Raw genomic sequence first — 18,891 nt, forward strand, 5'->3', positions numbered from 1 at the left:
CACCCAGCTTGTATAAACTCTACCTTAAGTAGCAAAGTCGAGAGTCCTAAGCCTTTTGTTACCCATGCTGGTGGAAGAGGATTCAGATTGTTCTTGCACACTTTTGTACCCGTAACCCGAACTACACACAAGCGTGGAAAAGAAGAAAGAAACCTTATGGCGGGTAAGTTAAAAACAGCCTGATCGCTCCAGACATCACCCTTCCAACACAGATGAGTGACATTTGCTGAGGAAACGGGATAAATTGCATCTAGGGGATCTCTTGGCAATGTAGCCCTTGTTTGGTTAAATGCATTTATGGGTTATTCTACGAGGACTGATTTATTTATTTTTTTTTAATATCATCTTGAACATTCTTTTTTCCTGTACCTCAGAAAAATATTTTTCTATCATATGCATTAACTACTCTATACAGTGCTTTTGCAGCCACCTAATCAACACGGTTGGGTAGTGATTCGGGCATCAAACTGCCACATAGCAGTCCCAGGCTCTAATCCCTCTCTGATATCGAATTGATGTCTGGCCTCAGACAGATCAGTTGATGGCCTCTGGACTCCCACATTCACCTCCCTACAGAGCGGCGATGTTAGCCTGTGTGCTGCTTTCTCAAATGCAATCCCAATAGCTGTGTATTATGTTGCACTTGCTCTCACTCTCGTGATGACTGGAAATATCTCTAGTTAGAAAGACGTGTCATGTAATACACACACGCAGAGCCTATCTACAATTTAGCCTAAGGATTTTTTTCTGTTATAGCTTCAGCTTTCTGTCAGAGGAAAGATGAACCTTGTGTGCATAATGATCAGCATTTTCAGCAGCGATCACCAATTCTGCAGACTTTTGCTTATGAGCATGCTCCCAACATCTATCCGTTAGAGAATAAACACTTACCCAAACAAATTTTCAGAAGTTTGTCCAATTGTACGTTGACAGGATTATTGAAAATATGTTTTTCCAACAGAGAGCAGAAAAAGAAATCGTAAGATTTAAATTGAAATGTGAAGATCTAAACATGGGGAAATTTGAAGTACACCGGACAAAAGACTGGTATCAGGCTTTACTGTGCTCTTGCCCAATATATAAACCATTTTTTTGCTGATCTCCTGCACATATTCACTAGAAATGCCTGTGTAACTGTGGGCTTTGCAAGGCAAACCAAACTATTAATGCAGTAAATTCTTAGAGTTAACCAATGCTAGCCACTGCCTTCTTTATCTTTCGTACATCTCCAGGTGCCCCCTCTTACTTTGTTGTACATCTTGTCTTTGCCCGTACATTCCACTGACAGTCTTTGCAGCACTGTTTAGTTCCTGAAACATCAGAGTGCCGCTGGTAACAAACCCATGACGCAGTTGCTATTAAATCCTATATGTGCTACATTTTTATTTGCAGACATGCAAAATGCTCTTAGTTATCTGCATCACTGTACAACTAATGATGTGCACGCTCCTTGCCCTGAAGAGCCCGGACATTTATCTTGCACAGTTCAGGATACACAGTGGTAGGATATACACGGGTAAAGTGTTGCAAGGGTAACTTTTCAAACCCTGAGCCCAAGTGCCCTTCAGAAACACATTCTAATTTCCTCTTAAATTAGAGAACTTGAAATTAGGAATGCTGTTTTCTATAGATTCTTTTCAATTAAACATATTTAAGTCAGGAAAATAAAGTGATGATGCAAGAGAGAAACTTTCCAGACATTTTATATCATGTGACTCAAACATCACACGCCAAGCAATGGAATTTTTTTCCCTCCAGGTGACATATCTGAAACAAGTCCCTTCACTTAATTGAAAGTACTCAAACATGTTTATGCTCACAGACTATAGGAAAGCAGCTTGCTCCAGGCCCTTACTGCAGCCTCAGAGCCACCCGTGCATATTCACATTTCTTCCAAAAAGCTGAAAAATGAGCACAATGACTACATCAAAACTTCACAGAATGTAATTCTGTGCTGCAAATCCAGCAGAAAACTCAAATCCCGCCCTCTTTATTTCTGTGATAGAACCCTACGGATTCCCTTGGATATGAACCTCATTCCAAGTGATTCAAGGTGGTGCTAAACCAAGTTCAGTGAAATGATTGAAGTGTTGCTCATAGTATCATTAGTCTGCAAAGGGTTACCATGCTCTAGTCGTGGCAGGAAATTTTCTTCAAATGAAATTCCTCAGGAATATCATATTGGGGAAAGGCACTTCTCAATCACGTGTTCATAGAGGGATCTGTATTTTTTCTGTATTTTTTGTTGTTGTTGGTTTTTTAATTGAGGAACAAAAAAGGTTGAAAGCCTCTGTAATCTGTGCCTCAGTGTCCCATTTTCAATAGTAGGCAACCTATCGTGATACACTAGACCAACCCCTAGCACCAGCTCAAGATTCGCTACTCCTAGTCCTACCATCTGTCCTCTGCTGGTTATCTTTTTCCAACAGTGTGTGAAATAACACCCAGCTTCAAGCAACAAGACTATTAATCAAATGAGATATGAGATATGTGAGAAGATAATGTGCAAGTTCAACAATGAAGATACTAGCTTTCTATTCATCATCTGTCATACACTGTTTCCAGGATCAAGTCTAATACTTCTTTCTGTACACCTGTAAAGCACACTGGGAACTAGAGATCCCCACAGAAAAAGAGCAGGAACACGGTAGAATAGAACAGTCTCTTCAAATTTTAACAAAGTCTTAACTAAACAGGGTTTTATTTTTTTTTAAATCAAAGAAGAATTCTTTGAACAGGTGTTTTTTCTGTCTCTAAAAGATGCATGCAGAAATGATAGTTTAGCTGTTCCTCTAAGTTATTATTTAGTTTGCAGTTTTTAATAACAGTGGATTTTTCTGCTTTCCTAAAACATATGACTCCAGCTATATATAAATATAATAAAATTACTACTTTAGATAAGCTGAAAAAAATCTACAAGTTTGAAGGAAGAATGCTTTCAATTAACTTGCCTTGTGTCTTTCTAGCCCTGAAAATCAAAAATGTCAATTGGCAATCTAAACTAAATAAAGCTGCTCATCACACCTCTGATTACAGCAGCACAGAAGCAATCTTGAGGAGAGGACAGGCCTTCGGCATCACTCTGAACCTCCAAACAACAGTGCAATCTGGGGACAACTTCACCTTTATTGCAAGCACAGGTAATTTCCCCATGTCACTCACCTCACATCCAAGACACTCCAGCTCCAAAACAATAGAGCCTCACAGCTCTTCGTGGTCCATTCCCAAATCGTTAAGGAGCCATCATTCATTGCCCTTTTAGGCTTAGGAGCTCCCATTTTTAAGTCCAATCCGTACCTTAAGGCAATAGACAGTTAAGGTCATAATTAGTAGCAAGGTATTATTCTAAAAACAAGCCTGTATCTCTACCCCTAAGGATCTACCTGCAACACTGCAAGTTGTCCTCATTCTGTGATCGCTGAACATTTTGCAACTCCACCTCTCTCAGACCATCATCCCCCATTTGTCTCCCCTCCTGACTCTCTACTTCACCTGTTTAAACTCCCCTCAATTAACTTCATGTGTTCCCTATTACTAGAGCAGTCTACATGACACACACACACCCACGCCCCCTTCATAAGACTCCTATCTGTATCTTCCCAAAAGGCTTCTCAAAAAAATTCTCCAGGCAGCTGCTAGCTCTTAATGAAATGTGTATTGAAATGTGTCACCCATCCTGCCTACATACTTTTGAACTGTCAGGTTTTCAGGACAACAGGCTTGCCTCCTCACTTCTCTAGAATTATTATGGGTGTACTCACCTTTACTGGGTTGTGCACAAAATACAGAGGGCTGCATAGTATGATTCTATGGATTGGAGTGCAGCTAGTTTACATCAAATAAGCATTTTATCTGATAAGCCACAGTCTTTCAATGTAGTCATTAAAAAAAAATATGGAATTGAGATCATCACTGACCCCAAGTTTATCACCCACAATGTCATTCAGAATTTCTGTCCCTGTTCCCTCTGGCAGGGCCATCTCCAGCAGAATCACAGCAGACCAAGGCCATATTTAACCTTTCTGAGGAGGGTGCCAGTGGCTGGAGCGCAACCCAAGAGCCCAGTGAGCCCGGCTGCATGAACTTCACGATATTCAGCCCAGCCAATGCTGTCATTGGACGATACAAACTCAGACTCCAGATCGTTTCTGGGAACAAGGTCTCTTCAACACTCCTGGGCCAGTTTGTGCTACTCTTCAATCCCTGGTGTCCAAGTACGTTTTGATTTATCATGTCCTTCAAATACCTAATTGTCTCAGTCAGGAAATCTGGGTGTCACCATAAAGCATGTATCTGATAGCCACAGCTACAGAAAGATTACTTTTTTTTGCTCAATATCAAGGATCAAGTTTTTGCCCCTTCAGTGCTGCAATGCATCAAATATCCAGCCTCTTGCTTGTAGAATGAAAAATCAGAGGCAGGAAATACTCCAAGTATTAATTCTGTCATTTTTTTTCCCCTCTGATCCTTGTGTTCAGTTGTAAACTGAGCAATATCTACCAGTAAGACACATTCTGAGATTAGTGAAGGGACGGGAGCATAGTCAGTTCCCCCCAAAGGAACATCATGCTTATTTTATTCAATATAAATTATTACAGAGTTATAGCAGGGAGTCCTAAGCCTGAATGCACAGGCAGTCTGATGTGTTCCCTAGAAATCCCCTTGAAGTGTGATTTTCAGTTACAGCAAACCAACTTTCCTTTCAGCCAGCGTGTCTCATTCTGCTTCTAGATGATGATGTCTACATGGCTAATGAAAAGGAGCGACAGGAGTATGTCCTGAATGATAGCGGAATCATATTTCAGGGGCTGGAAAAATATATTCAACAAGAAGCCTGGAACTATGGACAGGTAAACAGCATCACCTATTCCAGAACTTTGAAAATAAGAACAGTGGGTAAATAGACCCCAGAAGAGAGAGAATCATTATCTCTCAGTATGAGAGTTCCATGTTCCTCTCTCACTTATGATTTTCTTGCAGATATACGTCTCACTTATCAATACATTACAGCAGCAACAGGATAATTTCCCCTGTCTGGCATGTCCTAGTACAGAAATAAAAGAAACAAAACACAATTTTAGTTTTCTTTTGCCTATTACACAAACTGGTGAAATTCTACCTGTTTCTTGACCCTTGAAAAGGGCAAAAGAAGCCATTCCACTATTAACCTCTAGGTACTGTGAGGCTAGCACATGTAAGTATTCACACAGTTGGCTCAGTAAGGGGGCAGAAGACACTGAAAGGATATCCCAAATCTACTAAGCTGAAACAACTCAAGTTGGAATTTTTGAAAATCAGTTTGGCCTTGTAAGCATAACTGCTACAAATACAGTCATAGCGGCAGCCCATCTGTAGTCACATAGCTCTCCTGCAACTTGTTGGGCCAGTCAGAACCATTCCCGACCACTCCATGCCTTACAACTGCACCAGCAGTTGCACAGACAGCATTTCTATTAATCCTCCTGATCACTGTGGCTACTTTTACACTAATAAATGAAACAAGGCCAGATCTGTTTTCCATCTCAGAGGTCAAGCAGCATCCTTGCCTGACCACATCCATTCAGCATTCTCTGGGCCCAGCACAATGCCTCTGGGACCCTAATCCACAGCAATGATTTTTGTGGGTTTCTTTCCGTTCAGATCATCTGATATAATAAAGTGAAGGCAGCCCATCAGAGTGACGCTTTCGTAACAGAAGGGCACCTGCAGGGGCATGACAGGATGTGGGAAGGTGCGGAGCCTGCTGAGCTGGACCTGCAGTGGTCTTGTCCATTTCATCAGGCCACATGATGTCTTCCTGAGTGCTAGTAGCTATGGCCCCAAACCATGCTCATAACCGTGCTGCCTTTAAAATACTACGGAGAGTCAACAGCCTACTGCTTATGCTTTCTTCTTGGCCCTACTTTCTTTAACAGTACAGAATAGGCCTGTATTACCAACATCACCCTATTGTGCCAGGAGAAGGAAAATAGGTGGGGAGTTTATCCTTGGGTTTATTTATGAAATTAGCCTTGAATACATTGCTTGCTTTGATTTCAGTTTGAAGAGGATATCCTTGATATCTCTTTGGCGATACTGGATCGAAGCCTGAACCACCGCCAAGATCCAGCTGTTGATGTATCCAACCGAAACAATCCTATCTACGTGAGCAGGGTTATCAGTGCTATGGTAAAGTGATCAATTAGTTACAGCTGTACAATGCACCTACGAACAAAGACACCGATACTTTACTGTGAATGCCTCAATGCTTTATAGGAGTAGCTAACTTTTCTGCAAAAAATACTACAGAAGGGATAAAATGGAAATTTATTCTCAAGGAAAAATACCCCAAAAGTTTAATTTACCTTCTTCCCAAAAGTTTGCTCATAACTGAAGGAATTTTTCCAAGAACTTTTGGGGGACGTTGAATCTCAGATGTATTTTCCTAACAGATTTTCAGTCCATTAGATCTTTTCACTAATTCGGAAAGCCTGTGTCCATTCTGAAATCATTTGATGATTTTTTTCAAACACAAAGAGAAACATGATATATTTTGGAATACCAGTCTTGGTATGGCTGCATTTAATGTGTGTATTTAGTATTCTTCACTTAAGGGGGATTAATTCAGTGAGGCCTGTATGCATTTCCTTCAACAAATAGTTACATCTTCACAACACACCCCCATCCTCACAAACACAAAAATGCACAACTAGGCAACTGAGAAGTTTTCCACTTTATAAATAATACATGCCTTACCACATTCCTTACCTGAGATTCCTCCTTTATAGCTATGATCTTTTCGCTCTTTTAGACAGCACTCACTTTAGGCAATTTCAATTTCAACATGAAGCAAATAACTCTACCTAGACGTACAAAATTACTAAAAGTACGAATACTTAAGAAAAAAAAATCATTACAAAGAACTTACTGGTTTCTGTACAACCATACATGACACTTCAACAGGCCTCTAAAATGTATGTGCACAAATATATACAAGCACAAGTTTGATCAAGCTATATGTGCTATATGCACATTTGCAACAAGTGCACATTCAGAGAAAAAATGTACTTCCTGAGGCTTCCATAAATCGCTTGAGAATGTGAACCAATACACAGTGTACCAGTATAATGACATACAAGGAGGTGAAATTACTCAGTGAAACAGAGAAAATTTAAATAGGCTGGCAGTCAGTACATTTGGGAACATCTGACCTGAAAAGCAAGGTAGTTTTGAGTCATCACACTCTACAATCTGATCCGGCTTTGATCCAATTGTTGCACTTGAGCAGACAAAATTCCATCTAAGATTCAAATACTATGTCCCACCACTCAGCCAATGAGAACAGTGGTACAAACAGGGTAATTTCTGCCTATTTCTCTCTCCCTTTTTCTGTAAATACTTTAATTCTCTAATGAGGACGACTCTTACAGGTTAACAGCAATGATGAAAAAGGAGTAGTGGAAGGGAAGTGGAATGGAAAGTACTGCTCAGGAACCAACCCCTTGCAGTGGAGTGGAAGTGTGACCATCCTTCGAAAGTGGTACAGGGGGAGATACAAACCTGTCCGGTATGGCCAGTGCTGGGTCTTTGCAGGAGTAACGTGCACAGGTACATGTGAAGGGATGAAGAATGCTATCAGAAAGGAAGCTTAGTAGAATTCCTGTAGTTTTAACTTTGAGACATTATTGTTGAAGCTGTTTCAGCCTTCACAGAGAGAGTGAAGAACCTATGCTCTCCATGCATGAAGGGTTATTTTCTTCTCTTTTAAACAGCCATAGGTTGTAATACTGCACCCCAGTTTTGTGAGTCATCAAACAAAATGCAAAGCAGTCTGCCAGGCTGGACTGGTGAAAAGAGCAAGGTTTCCTGATTCAAAGCTAGGATTCAAAGAAAAACAGTGCTCTTTTAAGTCTGTCTCCTCACAATGCCAGTTTTCTACTGTTGTGTCTTGCCTACTGGTGACACAAAACCAAATCACAATTCTGAGGACCTGTCTAGGGAGCTACAAGTTCGGAAAAGCATTTCATCTTAAGCAGTTTCCATTCAGAGCTGCTCTGAGAGACAAGAGACACTTTGGGGAAAATACAAAGGAAAACCAATGCAATCGAGACATATACCTCAGAGAGGAAGAGGGGGGGGGAAGTAGGTAACAGAGAAACAAACACAGGAAAAAAATGGGAGAGAGACCAGGATGAAGAATGAAAGATTAAAATAAATGGGTGAATCTAAGTCTCCTTAAAAAGAACATGGCAACTAAGAATGTCATGTGAGTGGAACTGGCTTCTAAGCAATTGTGCACAATGACTGTGACTTGCATCATATCTGAGAGGGAAGACTCTAAGGGTTTGTTTCCCCACTGAAAACATATACACTAGACTGCTTTGCCAAGAGAAACAGAAAAATACTTTCTAAATGTCTGTAAAATAGGTTTACAGTACTTTAATGGTATTCTGTATTGCAGTTCTGAGATGCTTGGGAATACCTACTCGTGTCATTACAAACTTCAACTCTGCCCATGACAGGAATATAAATCTGAGTATTGATAAGTACGTTGACATTTCTGGAAAAACCCTGCACTTGACTGAAGACAGTGTGTGGTAAATATAATTTCTTTCTTAATATTTCTTCCATTATATTCTCCTCTAATGAAAAGATCTAGAATCATGCTCCCGAAGAACATCCCCAACCTCATGCTCCCTGTGATATAAAACCCCCTACCAAAGAATCAACAGTGTTCAGAAATGCAATATGTAGGCAGTTTCATCATTCTGAAGAATTAACAGAGGAGACACTTTGTACCATTGTTATTCAACATATAATTTGAAAATATAACTGCTAATCTTGTCTCTACTGAATGAAAGTTTATTTTTTTCAAAAAAAAGCTGAAGAGTGATTAACCTCTTGCACAAAAATTGTATCAGCTTGTCCCTCAATTCCTAAAGCAGAGCACTCTCAGAAGCCCATAAGTTTTAGACCTAGTTCCTGTTGATTGTCTCAGTCTTTCATGATTACCATTATACATCCCTTGCACAATTCTGAGAGGTTACCAAAGTAAAGGTAATATGTTTAATGCAGCCTGAGAAAAATTTTTATCCCATCCCTTAGGAGATCATGCTGTTTCTTTCACCTCAGAGAAGCTGTTAAAAATTACGCTTTTGACAAACAAGTGCACAGAAACTATCACACTGCACATGTATGTTGTACTGCATCCATCAGTGTTGCAGTCACCAGGCACCCTATACCATGTGGACTGAACGGGACAAAGGTGTCATGAAGTAGAAAGCAATGGTGACTTAAATACCAACAAATAGCAATGTGTGCAGGAGAACTTTGGCTGTACAGTATGTTTGTCTGGAATGTCCAGAATCGAATACTTGACTTTGCAATGAATTATTTTCCTTTTAACATTACTTTTTTTGTAACATCCTAACATTTCTCAGAGATCTGAACACAAAAAGCTGGCAAAGAAGGGGAAAGAGGCACTCAAGAAAGGAGTCAGCAGCTGGTCTCTCCACAGAGTAGTTTTCATTCACTCAACTAGGGTTATTTCTTGCACTGCACCAGAAATGTATCAAATCTTTCAATATAAAATTAACTGTATGAATCAGGGATTCCCTGTTCTGCCTTCCTTACAGGAATTTCCATGTCTGGAATGAAAGCTGGTTCATTAGAAGAGATCTTGGCTCTTTTTATGATGGATGGCAGGTTCTGGATGCAACACCCCAGGAAAGAAGCAAAGGTAATACTGTGGGAAATACAAAAAGCTGTAGATATTGTTACTCCTAAAGACTGCTACTGAAATTTCAGGATAACTCTTTTCTATCTACTCTCTGTAGATGTAGCATTAATTCAGGTGCACAAGGAAAGCAATACCCATATCAGTCTCCGGTAGGTTGCTTTTCTGTCAGCCTCTGGATTGCCTACCAGCATGCAAATTCCCCAAGAGAAAATTGGGAAGGGGGGGGGGAAGAGAGGGGAGGATGACACTCACTTTACAGAGCTCTCTGTCTCTGTAATCTCATCCCCTACTTTTCTGAATCTATTCTAGGACTAGTAGGCAGCAATAGTGATCAGAAGACATAACCGACACAGGCAATCAGTCAATGCATTGGTCCTAATTATTTTGGCATTATGCATTTTGATAAAGTTGGAGTGGGGCCTGGGGGAAAGGTTGGGTGTTTTCACTTTGCTCCAGGTCAGATACCAGGAGATGAGAAAAAAAAAACACACTAAGAAGCTTGCTAGCAAGTAAACAGTGTGGATGACCAGTGGCCAGCACTTGGGTTCACACTTTGGCCTTGGTTTTATTTACTAATACAGACACAACTTCATTAATCTAGTTTGATGACCTCCATCAAAAGATTCATTTATTTGGCCATTTAAAATGCACGGAACCCCAGATAAACCGCTTCTCATTCCCCACTACTAAGTTTACCAGATTTAGCTTCCTGGTTCTTCTCAACGCACATACAGTATTGATCACTCCCATCTCATAAGTCTGATTGTACTTCTGACTCAGCTCCCATCCTCTCTCTTTTCACTAGACAGCTTAGCATGCAGCCTTGCAAGCTTTGAAGGGTTAGAACATTTCACATAGCACACATCATAAAAAGTGTTAGCTCTCCCAACACGTTATTAGCCTTATAACCTCCTCTGTGCATGTGGAATCTCTGGACATGATGTTACTAGAATGCACAGACGTAGAAACAATGGACTTTATCCAAACATGTCTTTGGAGCGACTACCTCGCTGTCAGCATGAGGATTTGTGTTCTTTCGCAATAATATCTTTCGCAGATATTTAACTTCTCCCTCTCTCTAATATAGGTATATATCAGTGTGGTCCTGCCTCCACTAGAGCCATTAAGGAAGGGGATGTGAACCTGGATTATGACAGCTCATTTGTGTTTGCAGCAGTGAATGCTGACTATGTTACTTGGATTCACTATAACAACAAAAGAAAAGAGAGAATTTATTCTGATACTAAGAAGATTGGAAAATTTATCAGCACCAAAGCAGTGGGCACCAACTCCCGTGTGGATATCACTGATACTTACAAATATCCAGAAGGTAAATTTTTTGTTACAGTTTTCTTGCCACTGATGGTCAGAAGTCAAAAGAATGTAGGCCTTTGTCGGATAGAGCACTGACTTATTGCTTTACTCCTTCTGGAGCAAAGTAATTGTGAATTTTCAGTCTTAGGGCTCATTGTCAGCTGACAGTGATTCAATATGGCCTTTGTGGCTCTTGAAGGAATACTAATGTATTCAATACAAAGTCAAAGCTACTTCTGTAAAACGTTCTGTCCTAGCTGTTCTGATCAGTTGGTGAGAACATTTGTTATGACAGGCAGCAATAGCCATTCTGGTTTGGGGAGAATTTCTGCAAAAGGACTTTTTCACCCTCCTTAATTTCAGAGCAGATGGCAACTGCCCCAGCTTATGCAAAACTGAGCTCTCCCAGGAGTTACCTTTCTACTGCTCACAGCTTCTAAGAGGTGCTCATGAACAGCCAGCTGAAGCAGACAGGCAGGTTTTACTTTCCATCCTTCATGGCCATGTATATTCATTTGCTTTTGTGCCAGTGTCCTGGTTTTAGCTGGGACAGAGTTCATTTTCTTCCTAGCAGCTGGCATAGCGCTGTGTTTTGGATTTAGTACTAGAAGAATGTTGATAGCACGCTGATGGTTTAGCTGGTGCTAAGTAGTGCCTAGCCTAGTCAAGGACTTCTTGGCTTCCCCTGCTCTGCCAGGGGCACAAGGAGCTGGGAAGGGGCACAGCCAGGACAGCCGACCCCAACTGGCCCCAGGGCTATTCCAGACCATAGGGCCTCATGCTCAGTATAGAAACTGGGGGACATTGGCTGGGGGCATCGATCACTGCTGGGGACGGGCTGGGCATCAGTCAGCGGATGGTCAGCAATTGCATTGTGCATCACTTATTTTGAAGAATATATTATTACTACTACTACTGTTGTTGTTGTTGTTGTTGTTGTTGTTATTATTATTATTTCTTCCTCTGCTGTTTTATTAAACTGTCTTTATGAAAGCCCACGGGTTTTACTTTTTTTTTTTGCTGATTCCCTCCCCCATCCCACCAGGGGCGGGGAGGGTGAGCAAGCAGCTGTGTGGGGCTTAGTTGCTAACTGGGGTTAAACCACAACAGTCAAAATTAGCATTTAGGTTAGACCTCACTTTCTCCTCTTGTGTACCTTTGCCCTCCTCAGCTTTCCTAAATTGTATTTACTGAGAGCAATTATGGCTCCATTGCACTATATCCAGCATGCATGAGATGTCTGACCATATTATTTTTCAAAGCAGGATCCCTGAAAGAAAGGCAGGTGTATAAAAAAGCACTGAAGCTGCTTGGTGTGAGAAGCAGTGGGAAAAGAACCAAAATTACAAGACCTAGAAGACGATCTTCAATAGCATGGAGACAAAATGTGACACAGCCTGCACAAAACCCCAGTATCTCAGGGAAGCTGATCCTTGATGCACCTCCTGTAATTGGCCAGGATATCCTCCTTACCTTGGCACTCAGGAACTTGATCTCAGATTTCAAGACCGTAAAGGTTAAACTGAGGGCTTCAGCCATTCTGTACACAAGAAAACCGAAAGCAGAGATTTTGCAGTTGTCTAAGTCTGTTAAACTTGGATCTGAAGAAGGTAAATTTTAATTTTATCACCGCTTAGGACAAGACATAGCTTTGGTTTGTGATGAAATCACATAGAAATAATGAATGTCTCAAGAAGTGCATGACCTGCAAACAGCTGGAGATTAAGGCTATTCAGGGGAAGAGAAACATATATGTATTTGCCCTGTCTTAAGCAATTGCTTTTGGGCACTGTCAGGCAGGATACTGAGCTGGGTGACCTTTTGTCTGACCCAGCACAGCCATTATTAGTTCCACATTATGACCTTTTTTGCTCAGAGAGAACAACTAAGAGACATACACTGGTGACTCCTCAGCTACCAGCTCCCCAGCAAAGCATAAAGATGGATTAAAGGGGGAAACATAAGCCTACCTCCTTTGCAGCAGTAGGAGACAGCAACTACAGACTGCAGTTAAGAGCTACACTACCTGCAGACAGTGGTGTCTGCAGGTCTGGTCCCTACCTTTGTAGGGACCATGCTGCAAAAGGAGATGTGTAGCCCAGATGGACATGACTACCCTCTCAAGCTAATACACAGCCCATTATAATTCTTTCCACTGTTCCAGCAGTAGATGAACATTTTTTCTCAGTGTACTGAGATTCATTGCCTTCCTTACTGGCACAGAGACTGTGACCGTGCACCCTATTTAAGGCAGAGGCTGAACAGCTGCACCAGCACGGGCATTTAAACCAACCCATCTTTTCAATTCTGCCTTCTTTGCAAGGAAGGAGCAGTAAATGCCCAGCTTCAGATAAATGAAAACCCACCAGCAGGGGTTGCCACGTATATCCATCCTCAGAACTGTCCAGCTACCGAACTGTACCTGATCATTTAGTGTTTGATGGGAATCTAAGTAGATGCCACCTATGAGCATCATTCCTGTCTGTTGGCTGTCAACACCCACAAATGGACAGCCCCAAGGTGATAGCATCCTTGCTTCTTAAAATACGGATATATTACAGACAGCCGGTACTTAGACACAGAAGAAAGAAGAGGGGGAAAATCTGTTTCTATTTCCATTCCAGTGAAAGAGATTTCATTCACGATCTCCTATTCCCGATACAAAAACTCTCTGATGGATGACAGGAAGATACTAGTAACTGCTGTGTGTGAAACCAAACAGGGAGCCTCACTTCTAGTGGAGAAAGATATTTTACTTCAGGATCCTTTTCTCACCATCAAGGTAAAAGCTAACCTGTGTTGTGTCCCTAGAGAGATGTGTTGAGAAGAAGCAACTAGAATCCTTACTTCATTTATTCCTCATGGGAAGGACTGTGGGAAGTGAAATCATGCCTGAGGGTGATTTGATCTTGTTGCTCTAGTAATAGGCCATATGACACAAGTGAAATTAAATACACTAAGGAAAAGCAAACCTTCCCAAGGCATAGCTGTGTTATGGTGTTCTTGACAGTTCTTGTTGACATGGCAAGTTCGCAGTGTTACGAGGGTTACAAGGTAAGGTTATCTTCAGAGAGACAGACAGACAGAGAGAAACAGAGAGAGACAGAGAGATCTAGTCCGTATCTAGGCCTCCACTTTTGTCAGGGAAGTCTGATCATTCTCTTCCAGTTTATTTTGGAAGCCGGATTTTACCAAAGACATCTTCACGGACTAGCTGATAATGCCTGGGGCTGTGAGGCTCCTTATTACTAATACTCAAGGAAGTTCTTTCATCTTACCAGGAAAAGTGGCACTTTTCACCTTTCTGTAACATCTTCCAACATGATTAATAATTAGAACTGGATGGGGTTTTTTCCACTTAAGACTAACTTCTGACAAATGTTGTCCAATGGGTAAAAAGCAAGTCTTAGTCTACAGGGAAGACCATGCACAATGTCTTCCTAGGGACAGTCCTGGGTTTGCATGACCCATCGCATCCACATAAACTGGCTTAACTTGTTTTGGACAGTTCAGCACGTTCACATGCTGTATCAGACATGGGATCAAACGCTATCTGCCTACTGTACTGTAAACAGCATAGAGGGAGTATGGTAATTTGCAGTGTCTTTCAGAGCCTCCAGACTAGATCAGCTATCCCAAACCACTCCGTCAATAGCATACAGGAAAAGCAAGGTTACAGGAATAAACAGTTTGGATTTTTGTGATTTCTGACTACCAAGTTCTAGTGAGACTTTGTAAAAAAGCCTTCTGTGCTGTATCATGCAAATTACAGTCAGCTTATGCAGGGCAGGCACCTGAATTTAATTACTTCGATTCAGAGACTAAGTTTCAAGAAGGGTTTATGTTTCTGCTGATTGAAACTTCTGTATAAACATACAGTAAATAATAGAGAAATGCAATTGGCATGCTGGACTTCTCCACTATGTTAATCAGTATTACATTATCTACAAAGATAATAAGATATGCCAATTCTACTTTATCTCAGTCAAAATAAGGTGATGAATATGCTTATTTGCTACTTGGCACTCTATTTTTTTTACCTGAGGTGCCACAATTCACCTCTGTCTCATACCTCCAATTTTTTCTAATCCTAAACCTTTCATTTAGCCTAACTAAAGCTAATTTGACTTAAACTGCCTACAGTAGTTAGCCATATATGCCAAGTTAATACTTGCATTCTCATTCTGTTCTCACTCTGATAAGTATTGTATATCGTGTTATACCTAACACTGTACACTGACCTAGTTTAAAAGTTAGGACGAAATGGTAGATTCTACAGTCGTTTGTTCTTTCTCAGCCACACTGAATATTTGATTCAAGCCTGAACTCTGATACCCAAAAATATGCACATGTATCAACTCCTGGCTCCTTCCTGTCCAGGAAATCCTAAGAGGGTAAGTGGTTTGCAATGGGAATGAAAAGAAAAAAACATGAGAAAGAAGCGAGACTAACGCTGCGGCTGAGCAGAATGTTTTCTCCCGTAGGTCCTTGGTCCAACAGTGGTACACAAGGCTGTTAATGTGCAGGTCACCTTTACCAACCCACTGTCTGAAGTGGTGACAGACTGCATGCTGAGAGCAGAAGGTAGCGGCCTGCTCAAAGAGCAACTCAGAATCAAGTACGTGAATGCTATCTGGCTATTAACTCAATCACTTTGGTGGGAAATCTGGAATAAAAGTGGGGTTTTTTTAAAAGATTCTGTCAACCTTATGACTTTTGTTTGCACCATGGTATTGGACAAAATACCATCATGTCAGTACTTTCCATATACTTGTTGGAGTCAGGGAGTGGAGAGATGGCCTGCTTTTAATGACAGAGTGTAAATCAGAGTGCTGTAGTTAGTGAGTGAATTATATAAAGGGCAAAAAAGTAAAAACCTTCTTTTTGTGGTTCGCAAAGGGAAAACCAAACAATCCTTGAAGGGTAAGAAAGAAAGTGATGATCTTGTTTCCTTCAGATATTAAATTACTAAAGATATTACATATACTGTAATGAAATGTCTTAAAAATGTGTCCACTGATATCATACCAGTGAGAAATTGTTCTTCCATCTCCTCCATGGTTATTATTTTAACAACATTTTTTAAAGTCTTCAAAATATTTATGCTGAGGGAGTTAGCACCAAGAAACAGTGAGAGGAAAACAAAAAAGATGGCAAAAAAATGGGTAACAATGTGAATCACTAAGGCTTCATTTACACTGAATACAAAATTCAGGTCTAGATCCTGACCTTGAACCTCACCTTGCCTTACCAGCATTGGTATTGCTCAGCTTCAATGCCTCCTTAGAGCAGAGAGGCCCTTTTCCCCCACTCACTCCGTTTCCTGGTGCTACTATCAGTCTCCTTGTGTTGGATGGCCAAGAGTAATTTCTAACTATGGACATAATATCAACAGGAAAATATATTTACCACACTGAAATACAGCATGAGCATATCTAGAGAACTGTAAATGTTGTAAGTATTGGGGGTAATACATGCAGTTGGATTTGAGCTCTTCTAAAGATAACCTTTCTGATCATTCCTCAGGTGCTCAATACGTTTTGCCCTCATGATACAATCCCTAATTCTCTGTCACAGCTTGAGAACGGTGACTATTCCACCACATCCATTATAGCTTGATTAGTTCTTCAAGGATAGTGTTGTGGGAGCTGTTAACATGGAGGTTATGTCCACCTGTGCTAGGAGCACACAAACACAGCAGCCACTTTGACTCTTCCTTTCCATACTGTCTTAGATTTGGGGACTCTGAAGGGCAGATAGCAAGAATTTTTCAGCTGCTTGAACTTACAGACATATTCTCTCTTTCAGTGTGGCAAGAATGGCCCCCATGGAGAGCTCAACAGTCCAGTTTGAAATCATCCCCTACAAGAGCGGCACCAGGCAGCTTCAGGTGGATTTGGTTTGCGCACATTTTTCAGACATTAAGGGATTTGTGATGCTTGATGTGGCTACTGCTCAGTGACACAACCCGTACATCAGTTCAGTTTTGTCTCCTTCTATGAGACTGGTACAGTGTTCATACATTACTATGACTGGGAGCACAGAAATGCAGACTAGTCAGCCAAAGTAAAGCGAAGTAATATGAACAGAAATTAATGAAAAGGTACTATACACTATACTGTAAAGAAAGTGTCAACTTTTTCATTCCCTAATCTGTTTTATGGACTTTCATAAATACAATTACTAGTAGAAATCATTATGCAATTTAACTTGAGGGAAAGGATCAACTGTGATGGTTTTCAGCATTAGAGCCTGTAGCAATGATAGCAGTTAGATTTCCAGGGAACACGATTTAAAACCACTAGTTTTGTAAGCTCCATTGAGTGTAATTCACTAAATGTAAGTTTTATTCAGTAGCAGCCAAAGTACTATCCAAGTAGCTGACACAACTCAACTCTAGAATTAAATTTATCATTTCATCTAATTACTAGAAGGAAAATACAGGAATAAGATATGGCAATGTTACTATAGAACTCTCTTCTTATGACTGGAAAAATTAGAAGCTATTCACTAAACAATACTCTTTAATTCACAGTTTCCCTATTCAGATCATGATTTAATCATATGATAAATTATAAATAATGAAATATTTGGCAAAGAAATGACTAGGAGTAACAGCACAAAAGCAGATAAAAGAAACATGTCCTTGACTAAGGAGTGACAAACACTAGAGCATCTGAAATGATAACAGGCTAGGATAGCTGCTCCTGAGAACAGGAATGAAGCAGAACATCATTGAACTGTAAATAGATGATCTGTCGTCTGGACTAAGATACATTTATTTACTCACACAGCTCCTCACATAGGCACCACTGCCTCAAAATGCCCAGATTTCTTTCTGGATGAACTAAATGAATGAATGAAATTTCTCCCAAGATAAAAGGATAAATCATCATCGCAGCCAACCTGACTGAGACCAAAATACATTGCATTTCTATCCCTGATACACTATAGTTAAGCGCTATGCAAATTCTCATGTCTATACATCTTACAAATTCACCTCCTCACACAGCCTCGATTATCACTTACTTTAGTTGGCTCTACCAGGAAAGAAAAGAAAAGCATTTGGTTCTGGAGGGGTGGGGGTGAAGAGGGTGGGGCGGTATTTAACAAGGAAAATATACTGTAAGAGACGTCTTATATCCCGTATACTATGGGTTCAATCCCAAATCTTGTTCAACTGGCTGCATCTCTACAATCTCCCTCTCCCAAAGAAGCTTCTGGATAATAAATTTGGCATTTTAACGTAAAATTGTATTTTAATTAATTGATATTTTAACAGCAGCTTCCATGAAATTTCTTGTTGGATAACACTGCATTCAGCTACGACAAAACCACAGAGGCAGGAATATATGGAAATTCTCATGCAAGTCACAAAATATTTTGAGGAAATAGAGATGTCACAGCAAGGGTACTCAGAAGGATTGTAGGTGTACAAATAAAATCTCCTTTCTTCCAGGAGCATAACATTTTATCCACATCTTAAACCTCCATTTGCTAAAGTCTCCTTCTTCTATCAATCACACATGCAAAAGTATCATTCCTAGTGTTATATGTAAGACAATACAATCTTTAGCGATATATTATTTATGCAGTTGCACAGCACTCTTTTTAAAAGATGTGGTAAAAAAAATCTTTGCTCTAGTTTACTCCTTTTAATAAGCACTAAAAAGAAAATATCAAGAATTTTTATTTTTACAGGTGGTTAGAACTGTAGGATGTAAGAAATGTTAAGAATTCACAGGAAAAGAGAACATTGAACTCAAGAAATCATTCTGTTTTCATATAAACAAAACTTTTCATGAGTCTAAGAGAACGTAACTGCAACTGGCCCTGTGAAGTGGTGGAGCCAGGAATGC

General features: G+C 40.4%; 1 protein-coding gene and 1 long non-coding RNA gene across 2 annotated transcripts in view; one reads left to right on the top strand and one right to left on the bottom strand.

Annotated features, from left to right (window-relative positions):
* LOC118452494 overlaps positions 1–18,891 on the bottom strand; it is an 82,704-nt gene that overhangs the window by 49,744 nt on the left and 14,069 nt on the right. The window contains exon 2 of the long non-coding RNA XR_004842264.1: positions 3,163–3,297. This is a non-coding gene — a long non-coding RNA (uncharacterized LOC118452494). The remainder of the gene's footprint in view (positions 1–3,162; positions 3,298–18,891) is intronic.
* On the top strand, positions 464–17,153 carry LOC104127947 (protein-glutamine gamma-glutamyltransferase 6). Its single transcript, XM_035896132.1, has 12 exons — positions 464–3,140; positions 3,975–4,214; positions 4,732–4,850; positions 6,040–6,168; positions 7,410–7,587; positions 8,441–8,576; positions 9,615–9,718; positions 10,806–11,048; positions 12,298–12,642; positions 13,657–13,814; positions 15,517–15,650; positions 16,841–17,153. The coding sequence occupies exons 1-12, from the start codon at positions 2,855–2,857 to the stop codon at positions 16,992–16,994; spliced, it is 2,226 nt and encodes a 741-aa protein (XP_035752025.1). The 5' UTR covers positions 464–2,854; the 3' UTR covers positions 16,995–17,153.

The sequence above is a fragment of the Egretta garzetta genome, unplaced genomic scaffold, assembly GCF_000687185.1.
Source record: "Egretta garzetta isolate BGI_Z169 unplaced genomic scaffold, ASM68718v1 scaffold356, whole genome shotgun sequence".
Lineage (NCBI taxonomy): Eukaryota > Metazoa > Chordata > Aves > Pelecaniformes > Ardeidae > Egretta > Egretta garzetta.